This window comes from Cornus florida, unplaced genomic scaffold (genome assembly GCF_030987335.1).
Source record: "Cornus florida cultivar Cherokee Brave unplaced genomic scaffold, ASM3098733v1 CherokeeBrave_3.0.0_Hap2_Chr11, whole genome shotgun sequence".
Classification (NCBI taxonomy): domain Eukaryota; kingdom Viridiplantae; phylum Streptophyta; class Magnoliopsida; order Cornales; family Cornaceae; genus Cornus; species Cornus florida.
Window position 1 is genome coordinate 43,185,290 of NW_026775581.1, and position 23,547 is coordinate 43,208,836.

General features: G+C 34.2%; 2 protein-coding genes across 3 annotated transcripts in view; one reads left to right on the forward strand and one right to left on the reverse strand.

Annotated features, from left to right (window-relative positions):
- Positions 1-10,160, forward strand: part of LOC132284656 (DExH-box ATP-dependent RNA helicase DExH14) — an 87,981-nt gene extending 77,821 nt beyond the window's left edge. For both annotated transcript variants that reach the window (XM_059786780.1, XM_059786781.1), the window contains 4 exons: positions 7,239-7,409; positions 9,185-9,331; positions 9,403-9,534; positions 9,615-10,160. In XM_059786780.1, the coding sequence (XP_059642763.1) occupies positions 7,239-7,409; positions 9,185-9,331; positions 9,403-9,534; positions 9,615-9,695 (531 nt within the window). In that variant the 3' untranslated portion in view covers positions 9,696-10,160. The remainder of the gene's footprint in view (positions 1-7,238; positions 7,410-9,184; positions 9,332-9,402; positions 9,535-9,614) is intronic.
- Positions 10,161-17,216: 7,056 nt separating this feature from the next.
- Positions 17,217-23,203, reverse strand: LOC132280929 (flavonoid 3'-monooxygenase). Its single transcript, XM_059782680.1, has 3 exons — positions 22,684-23,203; positions 20,099-20,557; positions 17,217-18,089 (listed from the first exon to the last, which is right to left on the reverse strand). The coding sequence occupies exons 1-3, from the start codon at positions 23,146-23,148 to the stop codon at positions 17,448-17,450; spliced, it is 1,566 nt and encodes a 521-aa protein (XP_059638663.1). The 5' UTR covers positions 23,149-23,203; the 3' UTR covers positions 17,217-17,447.
- Between the last annotated feature and the right edge of the window lie 344 nt (positions 23,204-23,547).

A 23,547-nucleotide genomic window follows, 5' to 3' on the forward strand; every position in this document is an offset into this window, starting at 1 on the left:
GGATGGCTCTCCATCTTCTATTGCTCAGAAGGGTCACATATCAATTATTGCTTTAACTTTACCGGATATACCATGTTTGTGTTACTAAACAATTAAATTATAGTGTTACGTGCTTTCCCTCTCACTGCATTTTTCAGTATCCGGTGTTGAAACGGACGATTAACAATGGCTGTGAAGTGAACGACCTATACCTGTTGGATACCCCTTTCTCACTCAGGCACATTCAGTTTCATTTTCTAATTATGTTTGATCTAATAAAACCCAACTTATGCACTAGCACATGTGTTTGATCTAATAAAGCCCAACGTATTTTGCTAGTAGTAATAAAACTGCTTAAGCACCTTTTGATCTTGTTCATTCCGGTGTTTGAGGGCCTTCCCCAATTAATTCTAGTCTTGAATTTTGATATTTTGTGCTGTTCATTGATGATCATAGCCGTGTTACATGGGTCTATCACATGAAGACCAAAAATGAGGTGTACACCATTTGTAAAAACTTTGTGACAATGGTTGAGACTCACTATGGTCGTATCAATAAAAATTCAGATCTGACCATGGTACGAAGTACACTCATGGGGAGGTATAACGGTTATATTCATAGTTTGGGATTGGGCATCAAATGTCTAATGTTCAAACCCCTCAATAGAATAGTTGTTCTGAGAGAAAGAATCGCCACATCCTTGACTTAGCCAGAGTCATCTACATTGGCATGAATGTTGCCCAGTCATTTTAGGGAGATTCAGTTCTTACAGCTGTCGACATCATTAATAGGACCCCTTTTAGGTTCTTAACTTTTAGTCCCTCTCAATCCTACGTCCCAATCAATATCTTTTTTTGATACCTCAGTGGGTCTTCAGGTGTGTGTGCTTTGTTCAGTAGTTGGGCAGAGTCGTACAAAGCTTGACCCTAAGGCATTGAAGTGTGTGTTTTTGGGTTATTCTCAATCTCAGAAAGGTTATAGGTGTTACCATTCTTCCAGTCATCGATTGTTTATGTCCATGGATGTTTCTTTCTTCGAGCATATACCATACTATAATGGGTCAGTTGGTCCTCAAGGTGAGTGGTTTCCATTGAACATGGTTGATGATCACCTACCATTTGTCATTTCGTCTTCTGGTATTCCTCCTCATAATTCCTTTCCAATAAGGGAAATTATTCTTTTTTTCTAAGGTCTACAGTTACAGACAACATGCTTAAGCTTCTACTCCCACTACAGACTGCCTTGTCCCTTTTGCACCAACTCCTTATTTTATAATGTGATAGTCTCAGATTTATCTTGTGAGACGTATCACCTAGCTAAACATGTTCATTCTAGTTATCCTGCTAGTAGTATTAAAACTGCTTCAGCACCTTTTGATCTTGTTCATTCCGATGTCTGACGGCCTTCCCCAATTAATTATAGTCTTGAATTTTGATATTTTGTGTTGTTCATTGATGATCATAGCCGTGTTACACGGGTCTATCACATGAAGACCAAAAATGAGGTGTGCACCATTTTTAAAAACTTTATGACAATGGTTTAGACTAACTATGGTCGTATCAATAAAAATTCAGATCTGACCATAGTACAGAGTACACTTATGGGGAGGTACAACGGTTATGTACACAGTTTGGGATTAGGCATCAGATGTCTAATGTTAAAACTCCTCAACAGAATGGGGGTTCTGAGATAAAGAATCGCCACATCCTTGACTTAGATAGAGCCATCTGCATTGGCATGAATGTTGCCCAGTCATTTTAGGGAGATGCAGTTCTTACAGCTGTCTACATCATTAATAGGACCCCTTCTAGGTTATTAACTTTTAGCCCCTCTCAATCTTACATCCCAATCAATCTCTTTTTTTGATTCCTCAGCGGATCTTCAGGTGTATGTGCTTTGTTCAACAATTGGGGCAGACTCATACAAAGCTTGACCCCAAGGCATTGAAGTGTGTGTTTTGGGGCTATTCTCAATCTCAAAAAGCTTATAGGTGTTACCATTCTCCCAGTCCTCAACTGTTTATATCCATGGATGTTTCTTTCTTTGAGCATATACCATACTATAATGGTTCAGTTGGTCCTCAAGGTGAGTGGTTTCCATTGAACATGGTTGATGATCACCTACCATTTCCCGTTTCGTCTTCTAGTATTACTCGTAATACCCTTCCAGCAAGGGAAATTGTTCCTTTTCCGTAGGTCTAAAGTCGCAAACAATAGGCTTAAGCTTCTACTCCCACGACCGACTCTGCCTTGTCCCTTTGGCATCTGCGTATTATTTTCCATTGCTGCGATTCGATCTTAGCCTTTGGTTCAGTTAGATGTCAAGAATGTGTGGTGTATATGGTTCCTCCTTGGGGCTTTCGTGCTCTATCTCATTCCGATATGTTCTGTTGTCTTCTTCGCTCCTAATATGGCCTCAAGTAGTCTCTTTGAGCTTGGTCTAATCGCTTTGGCACTGCTGTGCTTCAATTTGGTTTCCATCAGAGTGCAGCTGATCATACCTTGTTCTTCCGTCATTTAGGTGGTAAGATAGTTGCCCGCATTGTGTATGTCAATGATATTGTTCTTACCGTTGGTAATACTATTGTAATTGCTAAGGTAGATTAAGGATCTTGGTCTCCTTCGATACTTCTTGGGCATTGAGGTGGCTCGCTCCAACACTGGCATTTCAATTCTCAATGCAAGTATGTCCTTGGCATGCTTTTTGCTTTTGGCCAACTTGGCGCTCGTCTTGTTAATACTCCAATTGAGCATAATCATCAGTTGGTTGATTCTAAGGGAGAGTTATCGTCGGATGTTCGTCAGTATCAACGACTTGTTGGGAAGCTCATCTATTTATCCATGACTCAACATGACATTGCTTATGTCGTGAGTGTCGTGAATCAATTCATGCACTTTCCTCGTACCCCTCACCTTGATGCAGCTATTCGGATCCTTCGCTACCTGAAGGGATATCCGGCCCTTGGTATTTTGTTTGCCAATCATTGTCACTTATGTGTTGGGACTTGGACAAATGTTGATTATGCAGGATTAATTTTAGATAGGAGGTTAACTTCGGGCTACTGTTGGTGGCAACTTGGTTACTTGGCGGACCCTGAATCTACCATACTCGGTCACACGACAATAAACAATTCCAAAAAACACTACAAAATTTGTTAATTAATCAAATGGTCTCCTCAAACCATTCCTGAAAAGTCCAAATATCTACCTTTTCCTTTTTAGGAGTGTTCTCACTTACATTAGCCGGACCTCCTCGACGAAGGTTTACATGGGCAGAAAAAGGAAAAGCTCTAGTCGATGCACCTTTTCTCCCTGGATCCACTACGAAGTCTGCTCAATTTTACCATTTTCGAAAAGGAAATGAAGAACTTCTGATTGCTCCTTCTCAGGGGAAAAAACGCAAGTACACCTATGTCAATGGTATACTTAATTTCAAAGGTTATAAACCATATAGCCTTTGTGTTCTTATTGATACTGGTGCAACTACTAGTTGTTGCCGATACAATGCCATTCCATCCGAAAAATGGCGCCAAATGAAACATCCCATTGGAGTACAAGGTATTGATGCTGAAGCACGCATGAATGTTATTCAATTCAAAGCAAAAGATATTGATATTTGGTTAACTGATAAAAAATTCATTATCCCAAAATTACTCTGCTTCCCATATATGCATGGTGATTTTATTCTCGGATGTAACTTTATTTACAGCTATCTTCCTTTACAGTTAAATGAAAAAACCATTTCTTTAACTTTAAAAGACAAAACAGTTGTTGAAATTTTAATTCAAGAAAATTTAGCTTCTGTTTGTAATGATATGTTTTCACCTCCAAAACGTGAAACAAATGATATTTTTGTCTTAGACGAAACTCACTGGTTGTATACTCTTTTAAGACAAAAATTTTCTGCTAATCCTTTACATTTATGGCAAAGGAGTCCTCGTTTTTGCAGCCTCAAACTCAAAGACGATAACATCATCATTCGTGTCAAACCCATGATCTATCTCCGAAAAGATATCGACGAATTTGATGATCAACTTCAAGATCTTCTTGACAAGAAGCTCATTGAACGTACTACAAGTCCTCATAGCAGCCCCGCTTTCATGGTTAGAAACCATAGTGAGGTAAAGCGCGGTAAAGCCCGCATGGTAATAAACTATAAAAGGCTTAATGAACATTTAATTTTTGATGGATATTTTATTCCTCGAAAAGATGTTCTCATAAATCAAACTCGTGGAGCAAAACTCTTCAGTAAGTTTGATTGCAAAGCAGGTTTTTGGCAAATAAAATTTGACCACTGTTATGGTGCCTAAAACCGTAGGTTCCTGTAGCAAAGCTTTAACCAGTCGTACAGACAAACAAGCTAATACAGGGAAATATGGGCTTTATTGCTGACATCCACTTTTCCAAACAGTAAAAGAAAAGATTCATTCTTATCTTCTCCGGAACTGTTTACCTTTTGTAATGCTATTTAAACCGAGACTCCATAATGGTTTCGGTATCTGAAGTTGAAAAGCTTTTCTTAATTTCTCTCTCTCTTGTAAAACATTCTAAGTTTTTATATTTTTCCGCACTTATCTGTAATTGGTATTAGAGCCGTATCTCGAGCTTGGACTACTATTGTAAGATTTCCTTCATATATTTCAGTATTATTTCAGTTTTAGTTTTGTGCTTTAATTACTGTTATAAATCTCATATGTTTGATTACTGTTTAAAGCCCATATTTCCCTGTATTAGCTTGTTTGTCTGTACGACTAGTTAAAGCTTTGCTACAGGAACCTACGGTTTTAGGCACCATAACAATGGTCAAAAGGTCTTAAGAACCCTTAACTGTTTCTTATGGCACAAACTACTTCTGTTAATTGTATCTGTAATATTGTAGGAAAAGACCCTAATAACTATACTCATATTCCACATTTTTTAACTTCAGATCCACCCAATTTTACCCAAATTGGAGCAGGAATGAATTTCCTTGTCGATATGGTTAATGATTGGAAATACACCTTCCAAAGTAACCTTACTCTATTAAACTCTCAAATGGACACCTCATTTGAAGATTTGCAACAAGGAATGATCTCGTTGAATGATAAGCTTGAAACTCTTACACAGATTATATCTTTATCATGCAATCATGAAAATCAAGATCTAAAAGATCAGATTCATCAGATGACTATCGATCTAGCCAAACTAAAGAAAGCTAAGTTGTCTGATCTATACCCACCTCCTGGTGATCCTCCTGATGAGAAAGACAGCAATACTATACCTCCAGTTGCTTCATCCTTTCTTCATACCGAAGGCCACAAGCCTACTGATCGTACCATATATAAGGTTAAACCTCTTTTTTATGGTAATGAAGTTCTTAAAGTCTTAAAGGAACACCCTTCATCAAGCTTCACCAAAGCTGAATATGATAACATCGTCGATTATCTTCAATGTTTACAGGAATTATACATTAATCCTCAATTATCTCTTGACGAAAGCACTCATATCATCAACCAGATTCGAGAAACTTCTTTACAATACGAAGATCTCCTTACACACTTGGGATATAATTTTCGTATATCTGACAGTGATACTGAATCCGAAGAACAAATACATGTTTTCTCTGATCAGTACTCAGATTCTGAATCCATAGATGAAGAAATTCAGGCTGATCCACAGCCTTTTCCTTCTTCTACTCATCGACGAAAACGTGTTTCTGACACAATTCTAGATGAATCCTTTTACGGTGATTTTCCTCCAGCAGAAGAAATGCACCCCGCAGAAGAAACATCTATTCCAGCCGCAGAAGAAACGTCTATTCCAGCCTCAGGCAAACCCACTGAGCCTTCCTCTTCTACCTGCTTTTGATCACAAAACAGGAACACACAGAAACATCTGCAGGCAGCTGGAGTGTGTGTAATGGTGTTGGCTCTGATACCAAGAAGAAATACAAGATAGAAGGAATAGGAAGTGTAAATGCTTGAATTAGATAAATTAGGCATTTGCAGCTCTAGTATTTATGTAGAAAAAGAGCACATGTTAATATTATAGGAAAGGAAACTAAATAGAATCATTTCAGATTCTATGCCTATATATGCATAAATAAAGTCAAACTCCGTGATTTAAGGCTATCATATCTCCAGCTAATATCGGTAGCCACATCCCATGATTTGTGGCTGTCATATCTTGGCTAACAAAAACAAATATCAGACTATACCAGCTGCATACTAGCTTAAATACCGTCAACTTTGGTTCTTTTTTATTTGAAACATATGGTTCACTTGGGTTTTCTTACTTTGGTGAATTTGATTTCTTAAGGGTTCTCTTTATGTAGAGGTATATGTTTCCTTGACTCGGGTAAATGTATTGGATGTGGGTATGTGTGTTAGACCTCCCTAAATTTCAAATTCTAGGATTGATGAACTCAGCTTGAAATGTGTTAAAAACTTGGATACTGGTATGTGGACACATCTTAGACACTTATAAGTATTCTGCTTCATAAAAGTGTAACATGTGATTATATTGTTCTTTAAAATTTTACTCAATAGTAATTGAAATTAAACTAAATATGGTTAAAAAAAACGAGACCGAAGTAGGAACTTCTTTGCGATCAAGTTTGAGCTTTGGTTCTTTTTTCATCATCAAAATTAGAGAATACAGGTGTCCGATTTGGGTTCGTGTGTGGGACACACATCCCCGCCCATACCCTTGTCATGCGTGCCAACAGCTATACATTATAGGATTGGCCATATGACACAGATCTGAGACGTATCACCTAAGAGAATGATGGTCAAAGTGTGCACTGATCCTCCACAAGTGATTCTCGTCTATACTCAATACCACTTGCTCCCTTCTAATATTTTGGGTCCAATAAAAATTCTCACACCAAAAGCTTCAGTGTGGCCTTCTTTTTGGTCTAACACGTGTTTTTTAATTAGGATGACGGTGAGGTTTGAACTCAAAACCTTTGGCTCTGATATCATGTCAACTACCATCTACTCCAAAAGATTAAGCTGTTAGAGGGTGCAACTTTAATATTTATATCCTTCAACACGCCCCAAACAGCCATAACTGTCGTTACTGTACCAATTTTCCTGAGGAGTGTCTGCACTGATCAAAGGTCTTTCTTTTTATTTTCTGTTCTTTTTCTTCTTCTTTTTGTTTTTTAAGGATTCAAAAGATTGAAGTCGTCTCTACTAGGAAGTCTACTTTTTTATATCGGTTTAATTTGTTAAATCTCCTCAAACATCCTCTTTAATAACTTTGTCCGTTTATTTTCAGGGTTTATGGTTCGCCAAGGATTCTGCTCTATGGATGTTACCATGCATGACTGATGATCTTGTGGATTCGTTAACTAAAAGAAGATCTCAAAATGTCCAGCAACTATTGGATCTTCCTAAAGCGACTTTGCAGGCTGTCCTTGGAAGTTCAACTGCTTCAAGATTATATCAGGTGCAGGCTGTTGTCTGAGATATTAAAATTTGTTTAATTTCATGCATTACCTAATTATATGTGTCTGCATCTTTTTCATCCGAGTGAAAAAGAAAAGGGTGACTTTCAATCTTTTAGCTCTTTCCATGTTGATGAAAGTATCAAACTTCCGCAGTTACATTATGGAACCATATTTAGTGGGACAACAATAAAAAAAAATGTCCAGTTTGTGAAATTATGAGGCTGAGCAGTTCATTGTTTGAAGCTTCCTGAGCTGGCTGTATAAACGCTGTATCTTGGGGTGTTAGCCTCACACCATTTACTTAAGGATATATCAAGTTTTTTAATTGCTCCTGCCAATGGAGAAAATTCAAGCAATCCTCATTTAGGAGACTGAATGAAAAACCGTATCCATAGGGTAGATCAAATAACTTGTTTGACATATGAAATGATTCAATGACATATGCCTGTATGTGGATTACAAGCAGCTAATGGCTAGGATTTTAGCTGGAATGCTTTAGATGGTTGATCATTAGCCCTATTCTGCACATTAGTGAATGTCACTCCTTAGCCAAAAAAATTATTAGATGGTTGATCATGTTTTAGAGTTGGTTTGTGCTGGTTTGGATTTTAGTCTGGGCAAAGTAGTAAATATGTTCAAAAAATTTAACAAAGAAAAGGGATATCTTTTGATTTCATTAAATAATCGAAGGAAGTAAACTAAGAATTCATTTTTCTGTATTGTACTAAACGGTATACAAAAAAGGAATATTTTGCCTGTATTATATAAATATCCTTGTCTAACGGCCTACATTGTACTTAGTATACACATATAAATAAATATGCAGACACACAGTGGCAAACATAAACACAAATCCATGTAAAAAGTACCTTGCGCTTTTTGGAGTGCCTGAATATATAATCGCGTCATCATCATCCTTGCCTTAATTCCTTATGAATGGAATTGGCGACATGACTTTTCTTTTTCCATTCTTTTCTATTACACGCCATCACACCTATTACATTTAACTTTTTAAATTAATTTCTAATAACTTTATTCCACGTTTATTTTGGTTGCCTCTCTGTCTCTTACCTTCTATAGAAACTAATCTTCGTCTTCTTACTGGTGCATCTATAGGTCTTCGTTGTATATGTTCATACCATCTAAGTCTACTCTCTCTTATTTTCTCACTAATGGGTGCCACTCCTAAGTTTTTTATTACACTATCATTAGTAACCCCATCTCTTCTAGTCATTCCGACCATCCATCTTAACATTTGCATTTTTGCTACATGAGTGCGTTGATATTTATAATATATGTAATCTTATCATGTTTCAATTTTTGAAGTTTTTAATGCATGCATTTAAAATGTAATCGTCTGTTTTTCAATTTTTGACATAGTATTTGTGTTTAGACAAGTCGGTGGGCATAACACAATTTATACAGATTGAAGCAATGACAAAATAAAATCAGGAAGTGATAGAAATTCTTAAAAGAATGGTTTTGGTTGGATAATTTGTTTGTTTATCAAGATTTTTATTCAACTCCTGCCACTTGGATACTCTTGAATTTCCTAAAATTTCTGAAGAAATGAAAATATACCTTTAACTTGTTTTGTTGCTTGAAATTCATCTCTCTTCCCTAACTGTCAAGTCTGTTACGATATTTTAAGTTTATGAGCATTATTTTTTGATATTGCCTACACAGTAACATGGATGCAATGTGTACCTGCTTGGTTTATTCCCTGCAAATGACTTTTATAATGATTTCAGTAGTTGAGTTCTTATTTTTTCAGGATCTGCAGCTTTTTTCTCGTGTTCAAGTGAGATTAAAACTTGAGAGAAAGGACCATGAGGGTGGGAAATTAACTCTGAACATTAGATTGGAATATACAAACTCCCGGCGAAGGACATCAAGAGCTTTTACCCCTCGATTCCCAAAGGTATAAGATTCAAACTTATTCCAGCTCCTGTCAGTAGCAAGACTAACTTAGATATGTTTTCCTCTTAACAGGTAAAAGATGAAGCTTGGTGGTTGGTTCTTTGCAATACCTCCACCGCTGAACTATATGTTCTGAAGAGAGTTTCATTCTCGGGCCGTTTGATCACCCAGATGGACTTACCATCCGCTCCAACCGCCATTGAGGTCAGTATGCAATCACTTTTTTAAAACCAGACATGTTTTCCAGCTCTTATCTCAACCGGTGATGGTGTTGTGTTTGCCAGGGGATGAAGCTTATCCTTGTATCAGATTGTTATCTCGGTTTTGAACAAGAACACTCCATCGAAGAACTCCTTGAATCGTAGCAATTCAAAGCTGGGATTTGAGCAATCGTTTCGGATCCAGACAGATACAAATCCTGCAATTCAGAAGCTAAAATTTACATGGAAATTGTGAGTTTTTGCTGTACCGCATCCAGCCTTTCTCCTAACATGAACTCAAATATGATATTTGAGTCGCACACTAGCTGAACTGAACTGAACTGAACTGAGAATCGCCACTCTGCTCTAGCCAGAGCTGGATGTCCTCAACCAACTGCATCAAGGCAACGGGACACTGCCTACGACCAATCAAGTTTTGCCCTAGATATATTAAAATTATAGGGTAAAGTTCGGTTTGATAAAACTACTGAAAATATTAAGAGCTGTAATTTAAATGTTAATCATAAAATGAAAAATTCTTCGAAGCTTTTCTTAATTTTATGGGTTGGGTGATAATGAGGTCTCTCTCACTTGAATTTTTACTTATTTTAAGGGCAATTGTTTTTTTAATGTGGTGTCCATATTTTATTATCGCGTAAGCTTTTATCAATAAAGCTGTCAAAAAATTGCGGTTAATAAAAAGCCTTATGACTTTTTACAATTAAATTATTTTTTAATTTAGTTGGTAATAGGTTTTTTTAAAACACTTATATTGTTAATTTTATAATAATATCCTTTAACATTATGTTATTATGTTTGATAATAACAACTTCATTAACAAAGGAGTGTTAATTGTCTATGTAAAAAATAAAAATGACAAAATTGTGTAATGAAAAAAAGTAATTTAAAATATTCAATCGTCACTCAAAATGCAGTTTTAAAACCTTAAAAGCTCTTATATTGATTACCGAACATATCTAAATGTAATTTTTTAAATGAAAGTGCTTTTATGCTATAGAAAAGTTCAGTACTTATATGTTAATCGGCAACACCCAACTCATTTTTTTTTTTTTTTTTGAGTAAAGTAAACTTATTATATTACTTGATCAGATATTGGGCATTACACTAAACACTCAATGTGAATGCTCAAAATAAAAATAAAGAAACTCAAGTTTGTATGTAAAACCGTTTGATCAGATATAGGGCATTACACTAAACACTCAATGTGAATGCTCAAAATAAAAGGAAAGAAATTCAAAAACTTCTCAACTTATTTTTTCTCTCAGAAGCTCACAAAATATTCAATAATATAGCTTGTGTAAGTTTGTCAAGCTGAGTATTTATAAGTAAGAGAATCCTTAAAAATATTAAAAATAAAGTATGAAAACATTAGAGGACATCTCTTTGAATCTGTAATAGCTTCAGAATTGAATTAAAACACAATCAACCGGTTGGGGATTTTGACAAACTAACTTTTGGGTAAACAAATTGTATCAACTTTTGGCATGGAAGAATGAAGGACCTTTAAAAGTGTTGAATCACAAATTTCAAGGGGTTGGTCCAGTTGGAAAAGATCAGGGTCTTGGTGTCAGGTCTTAGGATCGATTTCTGTTAAGTGTAAACAATTCCTTAGAGGACGGTGTATGAGTACCAACTAAGAAAAAAAAAAGTGTGAATCATAAAATAATTGATAAGTCATCCTGCCTCTCCATATTGAATCTCATTTTGTCTTCGGGTCTTTATATAATTTTGTCGATCCAACTTAATGTTGCCAATTAATTGTTTGCCACCAGCTTCCCTTCCCATTAACTCATATAAATTACAAGCCACAATTCTTGAATCTTAAGCCAATTCCACCTCAATGGTCAGGACTGTAGAAATTCTTCGCTGCCGGTGGCACCATGTGGGTGCATTCATCAATGTTAACCGATGGTTTTGAGTTTCTACAAAATCATAAACAAACCATTTTTCCTTGGAGACATTATATTTAATGTGCATTCGTGTACTGCAACCGGTTCTTGTTTTAGCCCGGATAATCTTTGTTAATATATCCCTTTTGTTCTTCACCCTAACACCCTCCTTGCAACAAACAAACAACATCAATGTAATTATTCCACTATTACGACTATTATCAAAATACTCCATCTCGATACTGAATTCAACTCTACCCACTTATACATTGTAAAAATCGTATGCCTATTATTCGGTATTAAATTCCCTTGCAAACTTTGGTTTCCATTTTATAACACCTGGTTCTAGAACTAAAGCGTTTGTTGTCTTCAATATTAATTATTTCAACACATATACGAAGGACTTAAATAATAAACCTACAACATAAGTCAACATAATGTATCAGCCATGAAATGCAAACAAATTCCCATCATTAGCCTATCATGTTACAAGTAGAAAATGCCAAAAGAAAATGAAAAAACTGAAATTCCAAATTTTCAATTCTTTGGAACCCCAATGACCACGAAAGAGTAGCTGCAGTTGCACGTCCCAGCTTTGTTTTAACATGTATCTGCAATGAAATACAAACAAAATGCTAAATTTTTACATACATGTTAAACATAAACAATGCAAAATAAAATGGAATAACTTAATTTAATTGAATAATTCCCAAAAGTGTATGATAAGCAATATAAAATCACATGTCGAAATAAGGCAATTCCATGTCAAAATCTTGCTTGTATTGGTTTGAACACCTTCTTATCGATCTAAAAATTGTGCCCAACTGTGTGTTAGATAACATGGCTGATTAATGAAATCATACAAAATAACATTATTTAACCTAACATGTTACTAGCATACAATGCAATATATATATATATATTACACACACAAGTAGAGTTGAATTGAATCATCCCCATGTGTAAGAGTAGCATATCCTCATACGTGTTCTAAATGGTTGAACAATGAAATGCATAAAAATTCTATATTTATGCCTAAAATATTACAAGTATAATAGTGATTTTTAGGAATAATCGCTATTCACTTTCAAATTAGTCCATCTGGTCGTTCAAATAATGCATGTGTAACAATTGCAAAACTTTGTTCGAATATGTATCAACAATTAAATATATCCAAAAACCCATCTTATTCATAACACATTATAAGTATAATAGTGAAAATTGGGAATAATGGTAGCCATCGTAGTTTTTTCACTTTCGAATTAGTTCATATGGACAGTGACAAATAGTCAAAAGTAAACCATAAAAACCACAAAGATAATGTCTACAACTTACAAAAAAAAATAAGCTTCCGTTTATTTGGACGTAAGATATTTTTTAAAATTTTTATTTTTTATTTTTTTGGTGTTTGTTTGTCAAGAAAAAAATATTAAAATTTAATAAATATAATTTATTCATAAAATTTTCGGCAAGTTATTTTACATGCCTAGTCGGATGGACTCAACCTTAATGTAGACATTTGCCAAACATCAACAAAGTAAAAATAAAAGAATATTTTACCTCAAAAAAATAATATTTTTCAAAAAAAATATTTTACGTCCAAAGAAACGGAGCCTAAATGTCATTATAACAATTACAACCAAAAATGAACAATTCCTCAGTAACATTTATTAAGGCTTACAACAGATAAAACACTTAATAAGGTTGAAAAAATTATAATAAACATGAAAGTAATAAACAAACCCAAAATCAGTTGTACATGATGTCTTGCTTCAACTCTGAAATACAAGTGTGTGTGTCTATAAATATATATATATCACAACAAAATGTAGATCAAATAATGTAATGTAATGAAGCAATTCATGAAGAAGAAGAGCATTAGTGGGGGTATTTATAGTATGAAAAAAAAGGTAGTTGAAGAATACAAAGGGTTGCTATGGTATTGCTCATTCTGCAATAGAAATCACAAAAAACGGTTGTTAAATGAGTCTTTAGAAGAATTCGGATTTTCTTCTGTACTGCGCCATGTGATTTTATATTGCTTATCCATAATTTTACATTGTTATTTAGTGATTACCTTTTACAAAATTTCAACCACAAGGGCTTCACAAAAAGAAGATTAAAATAAAGTATGATTGTGATATATTCCGTACTTTATTGTATTGATGCTTTAACTATGTTAGAGGAATTCTATTGTTTAGGAGAGTATACTTTATTATATTCATCCATCTGGATAGCCTTTTACACTTAGAATCAAGCTTTTGACTAAAAAATTCTTAAGAGGGGTCTATTTTCTTTTAAATTTTCAGTTATAAATTAGCATTGTTTAAAATTTTCATCCTAAGCACAGAGAATAACTTTTCCTCCAGTCATTTTACGCTTTTTTACTTTCAATTTCCAAGTTTTTAATATTTATTATATCACTTGCTATCATCTATCCTTTGCTACGATGACATCACCACTTCACCTCTGTATCTTTCTTTACAATCCATCCCCATCTCTATTTCTCTCGCACAATTTTACTTTAACTAAAATTCAATTCTATAATTTTAATTCAACTAAAACTTATAACCATGAAAACCCACATTTTCTGTATGTTTGTGTATGTATATATATACATATTTATATATCTGTATAAAAACAATGACAGTTGAAAAAGAAAAAGAAAAAAAGGAAGAATCCATTCAAGTTGGTAATTTATTTACGCATGTGAAGAAAGGCCAATGAAAGAGATGGATAATGTTGGTCCCAGCTTTTATTTTATGGTTTGCCTTTACAATGTCAAAAGTATGCTCACATGTCCATTTCTGTTGTGTTTTACAAGTTCTGGTTTGCATAAATCATTTCTGGCATCTTCGGCGGCAGTATAGTAATTTCCTGTTTGTGTGACCTCATTTAAAATTCATTGATGAAGAAGGTACATTATATTACAGACCATTGTTGTAGGTTGAACAAGTCACAATTCTGTTTTACAATGACATCTGTCCTTCTAGGGGCAAATCTGTAATTTTGTGTGTGAGTAGTACACATGCTTGACACGTGTAATGTGGTCCTTCAAAGAGAATTCTATAACAGTTGCACCATTCTTTGGCAACAAGTTAGAATTTGTATCACAAACCTGTACATATATGTATTCTGATATATATTGCACTACAAGACAAAAAAGGCTGCTTTCGCCGGGGTAAATTTATCCTTTCACACATGGAATTTCATAATATTCTCCTCTTCGTTGATTTGGTGGATTGTAGCACAATTCTATCCACTTTTAGGGTTGCATAAGCACACAATGTACCACTATGATAGCAACTTTGTGTGTGTGCCTCTTGTGAGCCTTTGTGACCTTGTTTGTGAGCCAGAGACAGAGTCAGGAAATTGTGTGAGAGGGGATGATAGTGTAATTTTTTAATAATTTTAGTGGGAGTGATTGTGTAATTTTATAAATATATATATCAAAATAAATAAAATAGAAGGGATATATTACTAAAATTAAAAAAATTCGGTGGGAACAATTGCCCCCACTAACTTGTACATAGATCCGTCCTTGTTGTGAGCTACATTGTGTAAGACACTCGAGAAACAAATGAACATAAGTATTTATGAGTTTTGATCAATTGAGTGAACTGAAATTCATCTCAGAAAACTATATTGTGAGTGTATTCATATGAAGATCAAGTACAAGGCCTTGTGAAACTGGTTTTTTGGTGCAAGATGCTAGTTCAAGGGGTCACATGTGTGGTGAGGCATTTCCAGAGTTCCTAGATATGACATTTTACATCTGCAAAAACCAAGTTATAGTTCATATTTTCATTGTAGTAGCTTTTGACCTCTCAAACCTCAATTTTTGTGTATTTTCTGATGCATAGCTTCTGATTTGAGTACTATATATTGATATCTTGCTGTGACTATTATGTTTATTATCTGAGCAAGTTTACTTTATCATTTTGAGGCTGTGTAATTTGAGATTTCAATTGTGCCTTGGTCATTTCTGGATTTGAACCTTCAAACCTAGCCAGTTTGTGTATCCTGCAAAAAATAAGCCTTGTATTGAGTTCATATTGATATACCTTGCTATATTCATCATGTTCATCATCTGAACAAGTATATTTTGGCGAGATAAGGTTATGGGAATCAAGTTTGGGTCTCTATTGAAGCTGCATTTCATTTTGAGTACTCAAACCTCATTTCCGCATAAATCGTTCAAGTACTTTTGTATTGTTTTCATCTTGTAGCTGTGTATTCATTTTGATTAATTTCTTGCATGTAACAGCTATTGTAAGATGTTTATTCATGTTTTATCATGTATTTGAAGAGTTGTGAGAACTATATTAGTCTAAGCAGGGGTACTTAAGACAAGGGGAGTGTTGTGTGCACAATGTTAACTAGGGTGTGACAGTAAGGGCGGAGCAAGGATTGCAAAGTAGAGAGGGCTAAAAATAAATAAACCCATAATTGCTTAGTGTGTCATCCATGCTTTAAATACATAATTATCATGCATCAATTATTCAGTTAAACCCAATAATCTACAACCTTCTAACACATTTACACTTCTAAACTCTAACGTATTTTCACAGTTAAGAACCCATTGAAGTTCGCTTCATATAAGTATTAAAACAAACAGCTAAAAGAATGCCAGATATATATGTTCCTTATCAATAAATTCAAATTAAAAAGTAAGACCTATATACTTCGCCCCTGACTAGTTATTAATCTATAATATAATAAATTACCCAATTTAACAATAAATTATCAAGTCATCAACAAAGCTCCCCCCCCCCCCCCCCCCCTACATTACAAAAATAAAATTCAATATTTCACTGTGTTAACAATAATAATCCATGATATTCATCCACATATGCCTTAGTACCTTACACACGAAGAGTTTAGGTCTTCTTCCATAAACTAACAATGTGTTTGATTCACTGGGTTGGGTTATATTATATTTTATTATGGTTTATTTTGTGATTGAACATATCCATGATTCGTGGACTTACTCATATTTAAGGTTTGACCTTTGTAAATTTTATAACTACTATGGGTTGGGTTGGGCTAATAGGAAGAGGAAGAGTTATACATGGACTTATAGGAACAATAGTACTATTTTTTTTTTTTTCAATTGGACCTGGGCCCAGGTTAGCCCATTACTAGTTCTTCCCATGTGAGACAGCTGAGTGTATATCAATTGATTTTTGGGTAAAGGATTTTCCTTGTAACAACCTTGTATCTTTGTGGCTGTGAAGTTTTATCAAACACTTGTAACAGACTAGGGTTCATGAACATGGTTTGATCTGTGAATGGTTTAAGATTGTTGTTGTGTTATATTTGATTGTGAAAAGTGTCTGAGTGTTTTAAAGAAAAGAAGTAAAACCAATTCACCCCCCCTCCCCCTCTTGGTTCATCAGATATTGAAAGGTTAGTTTTTTCTTTAAAATGTTATGCTAGTAAAAATAGAAAAGACCCAATTAATGAGCAACTAATCACAATAGTGACTATGGAGCGACAGTCGCGTTAGGCCTCTAGCACTCCTCTAACGTCTTAAAACTCAATTAAAATCGCTTCATTTTTAAAAAAAAAATAATAATAAATAAAACAGAAATTAATAACCATACTTCATCTTCTTCTTTTTTATCTTTTTGTTGGACACAAATTGGCAAAGAAAAGAAAATATATACACCTCGATATAAATAGTAAATGTACAACATATATTAATTTATGTTAACTGCATGCTGAGGGTGGGTTTGGACAAAAGTATGCAGAAATAGATGAAATAGAATAGATAAGCCGAGAAAAGGAAGGCGTTCTTCACTTATTTTGTTTGGTTTAGTGAAAGGGATGGAACAAAAGTCAAGATATGACATATATTAAAATACTACCAAGTTTTGCAAACACAGGTGTACCTCCCGAGTATTCCCGTGTTCAATTCCCCGCCCCTAATTTATATGTATATATATATATATATATATATATATATAAAGGTAACATACAGAACATAATTCAATTGATAAGGTCCCTAGGGCCCGTACAGATGGGCCGCTAGCCTGGGTTGTGGGTGCACCATTAATGGAATGGCTCGCTGTAAGGTCAGTCCATAGGCTTCATCCATGTTCAGCTTCTCGGCCAATTGACCCTCGGCCAACTTCCAATCGAAGGCATGAACTAGGGTTGCGGTCAGTAATTGGACCATCCGGAGGCCCAAGCTCATCCCGGCACATATTCTCCGGCCCGCACCAAAAGGTATGACTTCAAAATCATTTCCTCTAACATCAGCATTAGGCTTTTCACCACCGGGTAAGAATCGGTCGGGCTTGAATTCCAATGGATCGGACCATACATCCGGGTCACGGGCTATGGCCCACACGTTAACGAGAAGTGTTGACCCCTTCGGAATGTGGTAGCCATTGATTTCACAGCTTTCGGCTGCCATTCGTGGCAGGGAGAGTGGAGTAGATGGGTGGAGCCTGAAGGTTTCCTTTATAATGGCTTGGAAGAAGGTTAGTTGGGCTAGGTCGGACTCGGTTACAAGCCGGTCTGGCCCAACCACCGAGTCCAGTTCTTTTTGGGCTTGGGCTAGGATTTTTGGATGGCGGATAAGTTCTGCTATGGCCCATTCCACTGTACTAGATGACGTGTCAGTCCCTGCCGTGAATAAGTCCTGTCAATAATTTGATCAGCAACTTAGAAAGATCCAGGAATAGCATTAAGAAACCACAAAAAGAAAAAAGAAAAAAAGAAAAAAAATTAGGGACCAAAAATTTGTAAATTAATTAGCATCACACATGATTCTAGTTTCATCTTTTATATATATATATATATATATATATATATATATATATATGAGTAATAATCTCTTGTTCATTATGAGGAAAAATAAAATAAAAAATTACACCAAATATGATAACAGCTTATTATAATTTAAGTGTAAAAAAGATGATTATAAAAATAAAAAAAGGGGGCAAAGAAGAAAAACACCACGAATGTTTAAATGCTGGGCAAAAATCACCCCTAAGATTTGTTTTTTTTTTTTTTTTTGTATGTAAGTGCATTAATCTTGAAAAATGATCAAAGAAGAGCTTGAGGTCACTGTTTGATTATAAATTTAGTCATGTACAACATTTTTAAGATATAAAATTCCTAAAATACTTATTTCTCTTCCAATAATGCCCTTATATATATAAATAAATAATAAAAAATAATTAAAAAAAAGAGGTTCATTTTAGTCTTTTCATTATTCAGGTTCTTGTTTGCTCAAAAATTAAATCTTAAGAATTTTTCAGAATGTATAGTGGGGTTATACTATCCATATGCATATTATAGGGATAATTTTTCGCTCGAGAATCTAAAAAATATATAACAATCATATTCAACCATCACCATATTTGATACGGATAAATTTTTTATTCACACTATAAAGAGAGTATTTCTAAGTATATTTATATTTGTATAAATCACTTTTCTAAAAAGTTGAGCTGTTTCGTTTTGAGTCTTAAAACAATACAGTACTTTGTCAATATAATATGTTCCCACTGTGTCTTTTCTCACACAATAGTAGGTGTTAAGAGTGTTTGTTTTTTCACCACAAATGGGGTGGCATACATAGTGATGTAGTTGAGATTGAGAAGGTTTATAATTGAAGTGAGTCCAAACTACCAGTCTACAGCTACCAAAGAATGGTCCCTCTGTCTCTCTGTGTTGGTCCCCAACTTAGATCTCTTGATAGAGGACAATTTGCTTAAATTTATACACACACATATATGTATTCTTATAGACATACATAAAGTTGTTGACTTATTTATTATCTCAGCCTATGAAAAGGAAATGTATGTAATTGCAAAGGATCCCAAATTTTGAACTACAATAAACTCAGAGGTAGGCCTTAGACTGCCTTTATTAAACTGGTGTCTGTGATATGGAGTGAGACATCATGGGTGGGACTAACCTAGCAACTCGATTCTCGATCAAAAATTTTATAAAAATGGTAAGGTACTTAAAATTGTGGGATAAAACTGAGTTTAAATTTTAAACGGAAATTAGACAAAGATTTTAGTAATCCGAAATTCCAAAGAACTTGAAATATAAGAATAGCTTATAAATTTTATATTTAAAATTAGATTATTTATAGTATTATCGACCATCGATTCATCATAAGAGGTCATATTTTTACTATAAGATCATATTAAATATAGTTTGGTTGATATTTGTTGCACCTTTCGACCATTTAGGCCAATGAATATAACATTTTATTTTATTTTAATACTTATCTGTTAGTCGGTTATTAAAATTTGGGATGACTCGAAATTTCGAAAAACTCATAAAATCAGGTATAGCGCGGGTTAAGACGCGATAGGTTTTTCAGGACTTGAACTTGGCATTTACTAATAATTTGAAATGTTTTTTTTAGATAATTTTTGTATAATATTATTATTATTATTATTATTACTATAATACTAAAAGTTCGGGTATTAAGGATATTTTGAAGTTTTAATAAATAAAAAATTATCAAAATTAGGTCAACTGATATTATAAGACAATTTGCAAATATTTTTAACAGTAAGAGACACGAAGAGGAATGTGTTTTTTTGCAGATTCTTTTTATGTAACAGGAATATTATTATTATTATACTTTATCCATAAATAAAGGACGAGTGGGGATAAGTAAATTACCAAAAGCAAGGCTTTGATTTCTGTGTCGGTAAGCTTTCCTCCCTCGTCATCAACCTGATTCTTAAGCGAAATCAAGGTGCTCAACAAGTCGGTGTGCTTCTGGGACCCACCACAATTTGATTGATCAGCACCGTTGATGTTGTGATCCTCGATGATGGCAGTCAAGAATGAATCGAACCTAGCGTGCAACTTCTTCATCTTAGAAGCCACGCCTTGCAAGTCAAGGCAATCAAGGGCTGGGATAAAATCACCGATGTTGAAAACACCCGCCAGCACCATCAGCTCCACCACCATCTGCTTGAACTCGTCCGACTTCGCATCCGTTCCGTCACCGAACACCCTCCTCCCCACCATCACCCGCCCTAGTGCGTTGGTGGCGCACACGTTCAGCAGTTGCCCCAGGTTCACCGGAGTTTGACCGGCACTCGCCAGGCCGCGCGTCAGTACTGCCACCTCATCCTGCACGTTGAACCATGGAGGTTATTGTTAAAGAAGAAAAATGTTAGTATCTAAAATGGGAAGAAAAAAAAAATATATATATATATATATATATATATTCTAACAATATTATAAATTTTCTTTATTAACTACCAAATAATAAAACTGAATATTTTTAATTTGTTTATTTATTCTTAAATCTCTAAAATCCTTATCAATAAGCTCCTCCTATAAACTCTCCTTTTCATTTGGAGTTTTTCAGCGTTTGAGAGCACCAGTGCTTACTTTAACTTTTATAAAATCAAAATTAAATTATCTAAATATATATATTAGGTGTGTCTTTACTTGAACATTTATTTTACTTGTCTGATGTAAAAAAAATTAAAAATTAAAAATTAAATAAAAAGGTTAAGAAAATCTTCATTTTTTTTTAAATAATTTTTTATTTGTAAATAAATAAATTTTGTTTTTGTTGCACATGCAACTATTGCAATGTTTCTTTTACATGTAATTATTACATTGTTTCTTTTTAAAATTAGTAACATGCCATCTTGAGTTGGAATATATATATATATATATATATATATAAAATTAAGTTTGAATTTTTTTTAAAGTATAAGACTATTTTGTGAAAAGATTTGAAATATACAATTTGGACGGATAATTTGAAATAACTCAAAAAGAAAGATGAATAAGTAAATTGGTACGGAATGAGTACTGTGTATCGGTCTTTAATTGCCGTGGACTGAGATGAACCGAGTACATAAAAAAAGATAAATATTTCCACCGATCATTATTTATAAACAATATATATATATATATATATATATATATATAATTAGTACTGTGTATCGGTCTTTAATTGTCTGCATTAAGACCATCAAAACTTGCACGTGGACTGAGATGAACCGAGTACATAGAAAAAGATAGATATTTCCCCCTATCATTATTTTTAAACAATATATATATATATATATATATATATATATATATTGTCATTAGTAAAAAATTCATACACACCACACTCACACACTCACTTGACTCTTTTAGAGACTCAAATTATCACCATTCACTTTAAAAAGTAAAGGAGATAATATTGGACCACAAGACTCTTAATTTATAAATAAAATATTTAACCACGTGTGATCTTTTTTTTGGATCACCAAAAATAAAAATTCACACCACACTCACACACTCACTTGACTCTTTTGGAGACTCAAATTATCACCATTCACTTTAAAAAGTAAAGGAGATAATATTGGACCACAAGACTCTTAATTTATAAATAAAATATTTAACCACGTGTGATCTTTTTTTTGGATCACCAAAAATAAAAATTCACACCAAGTATGGTGATGGTTAAATAATTATAATTTTTGTACTTAAATTGTATTAAACAATCTCCATTTTTGGTGTGAAGAAATTTTTTATTCGCCAATAAATAAAAAATCATTTTTTTATTATATACTATATATATATATTTTCTTTGTCCCAAAATTTTTTTATCCATCTTTCAATTTTAGATATCACAAAATATATGTCTCATTTTAAAAATAAATGTACTATTTTTATAATATATCTAAATTATTTTTTTGGTATTAACTTATACGCTAATTACGAAATATTTTTTATTTTTTATTTTTTAGCAAGGATAATTTTATAAATTTAGTCTTATTAATACAATAAAAAATATTAAAACTCCTCTATTATAAAAAGTTAAAATTTTCAAAACACTCCCAAAAAAATTTAGGACGAAAAGAGTATATGTATAGAGGGGATGGAAGACTATAGTCACACTCCATCTTTATCCTTACATACCACTTGTTTTTTTTATGATACATTAAAATATACCTAATTGTAGCTCACCACTCCATAAACATTTTAAATTACCTACAATTTTTGTGAAAATTTTAAAATGACCCTTACTCCTTTTATGATGATATGTTGTTCAAAGTTGTCGCCTCTTGTATCATTTTCTGTTCACTAGACTCACTGGATGCACCCCTATAAATAGTTTTATATAAATCTATATAAAAAGGCATGGACATATATATATATATGTGTGTGTGTGTGTGTGACTTTTTTGTCTTTTTCTTTTTTGGCTTCTTAAAAATAATAATAAAAAAAAGTCAAAAAAGAGTAACTACCTGGCGCACGTGACGGAAGTCATCCAAAGCCTTGGTGGAGAAGAGGTGGACAGAGCATATCTTCCTCAGCATGCGCCACCGCGGACCGTAGGGCGCGAACACAAGGTCCCGATAGTTGTAAGCAATATGCTTGGCGCCGGAGTTGGGCGGCCGGCTCGAGAAATTAGCATCATGGCTCTTCAAGAACTGCGCTGCCACAGAAGCAGACGCGGCCACCACCACGTCCACGAACCCTAGCCGGAGGTGCATGAGCGGCCCGTACGTTCGAGCCATGGCGGCGATGGAGTGGTGCGGCATGGTGCCGAGGTGGGGCAGGTTTCCGATGACCGGCCATGGTCTCGGACCAGGTGGTAGTGGCAAGTGCTGCTTGTGTGGGTTTAGTAGGGTTGTAATAAGGTACTTAACCAGGAAATATAGGATGAACCCAATGACTAGTGTGTATAGAATTAAGGCCATAGTGGTCATATTTGTGAAAGAGAAAATATGTAGAACTTATATAAAGGAGTTGCAGTGGTAGGTATAATTAATGGGTACCTAAATTCAGACTTTCAAATACATAGATGTAACAGATAAGGTACGGATCATGAGGCGGTGGTAGGTGGCATTCATTTGTACGCATGTGAATGTTAGATGGCACGAGGTAGCTATCTAACTAATTCACTACATATATATATATATATATATATATATATATATATTTTCGTGCATAAATATATCTGGATTAAATCCTTATGTTGACTTTGAACCAAAAACATGGCCTTAATTGGGTCACACATTTAATATAATTTTGGCCCATATTTGCTGATGCATTTAATTTTAAGGACTTTTTAAAGAAAAATTATTGATGAGTAGAACCAAACAATC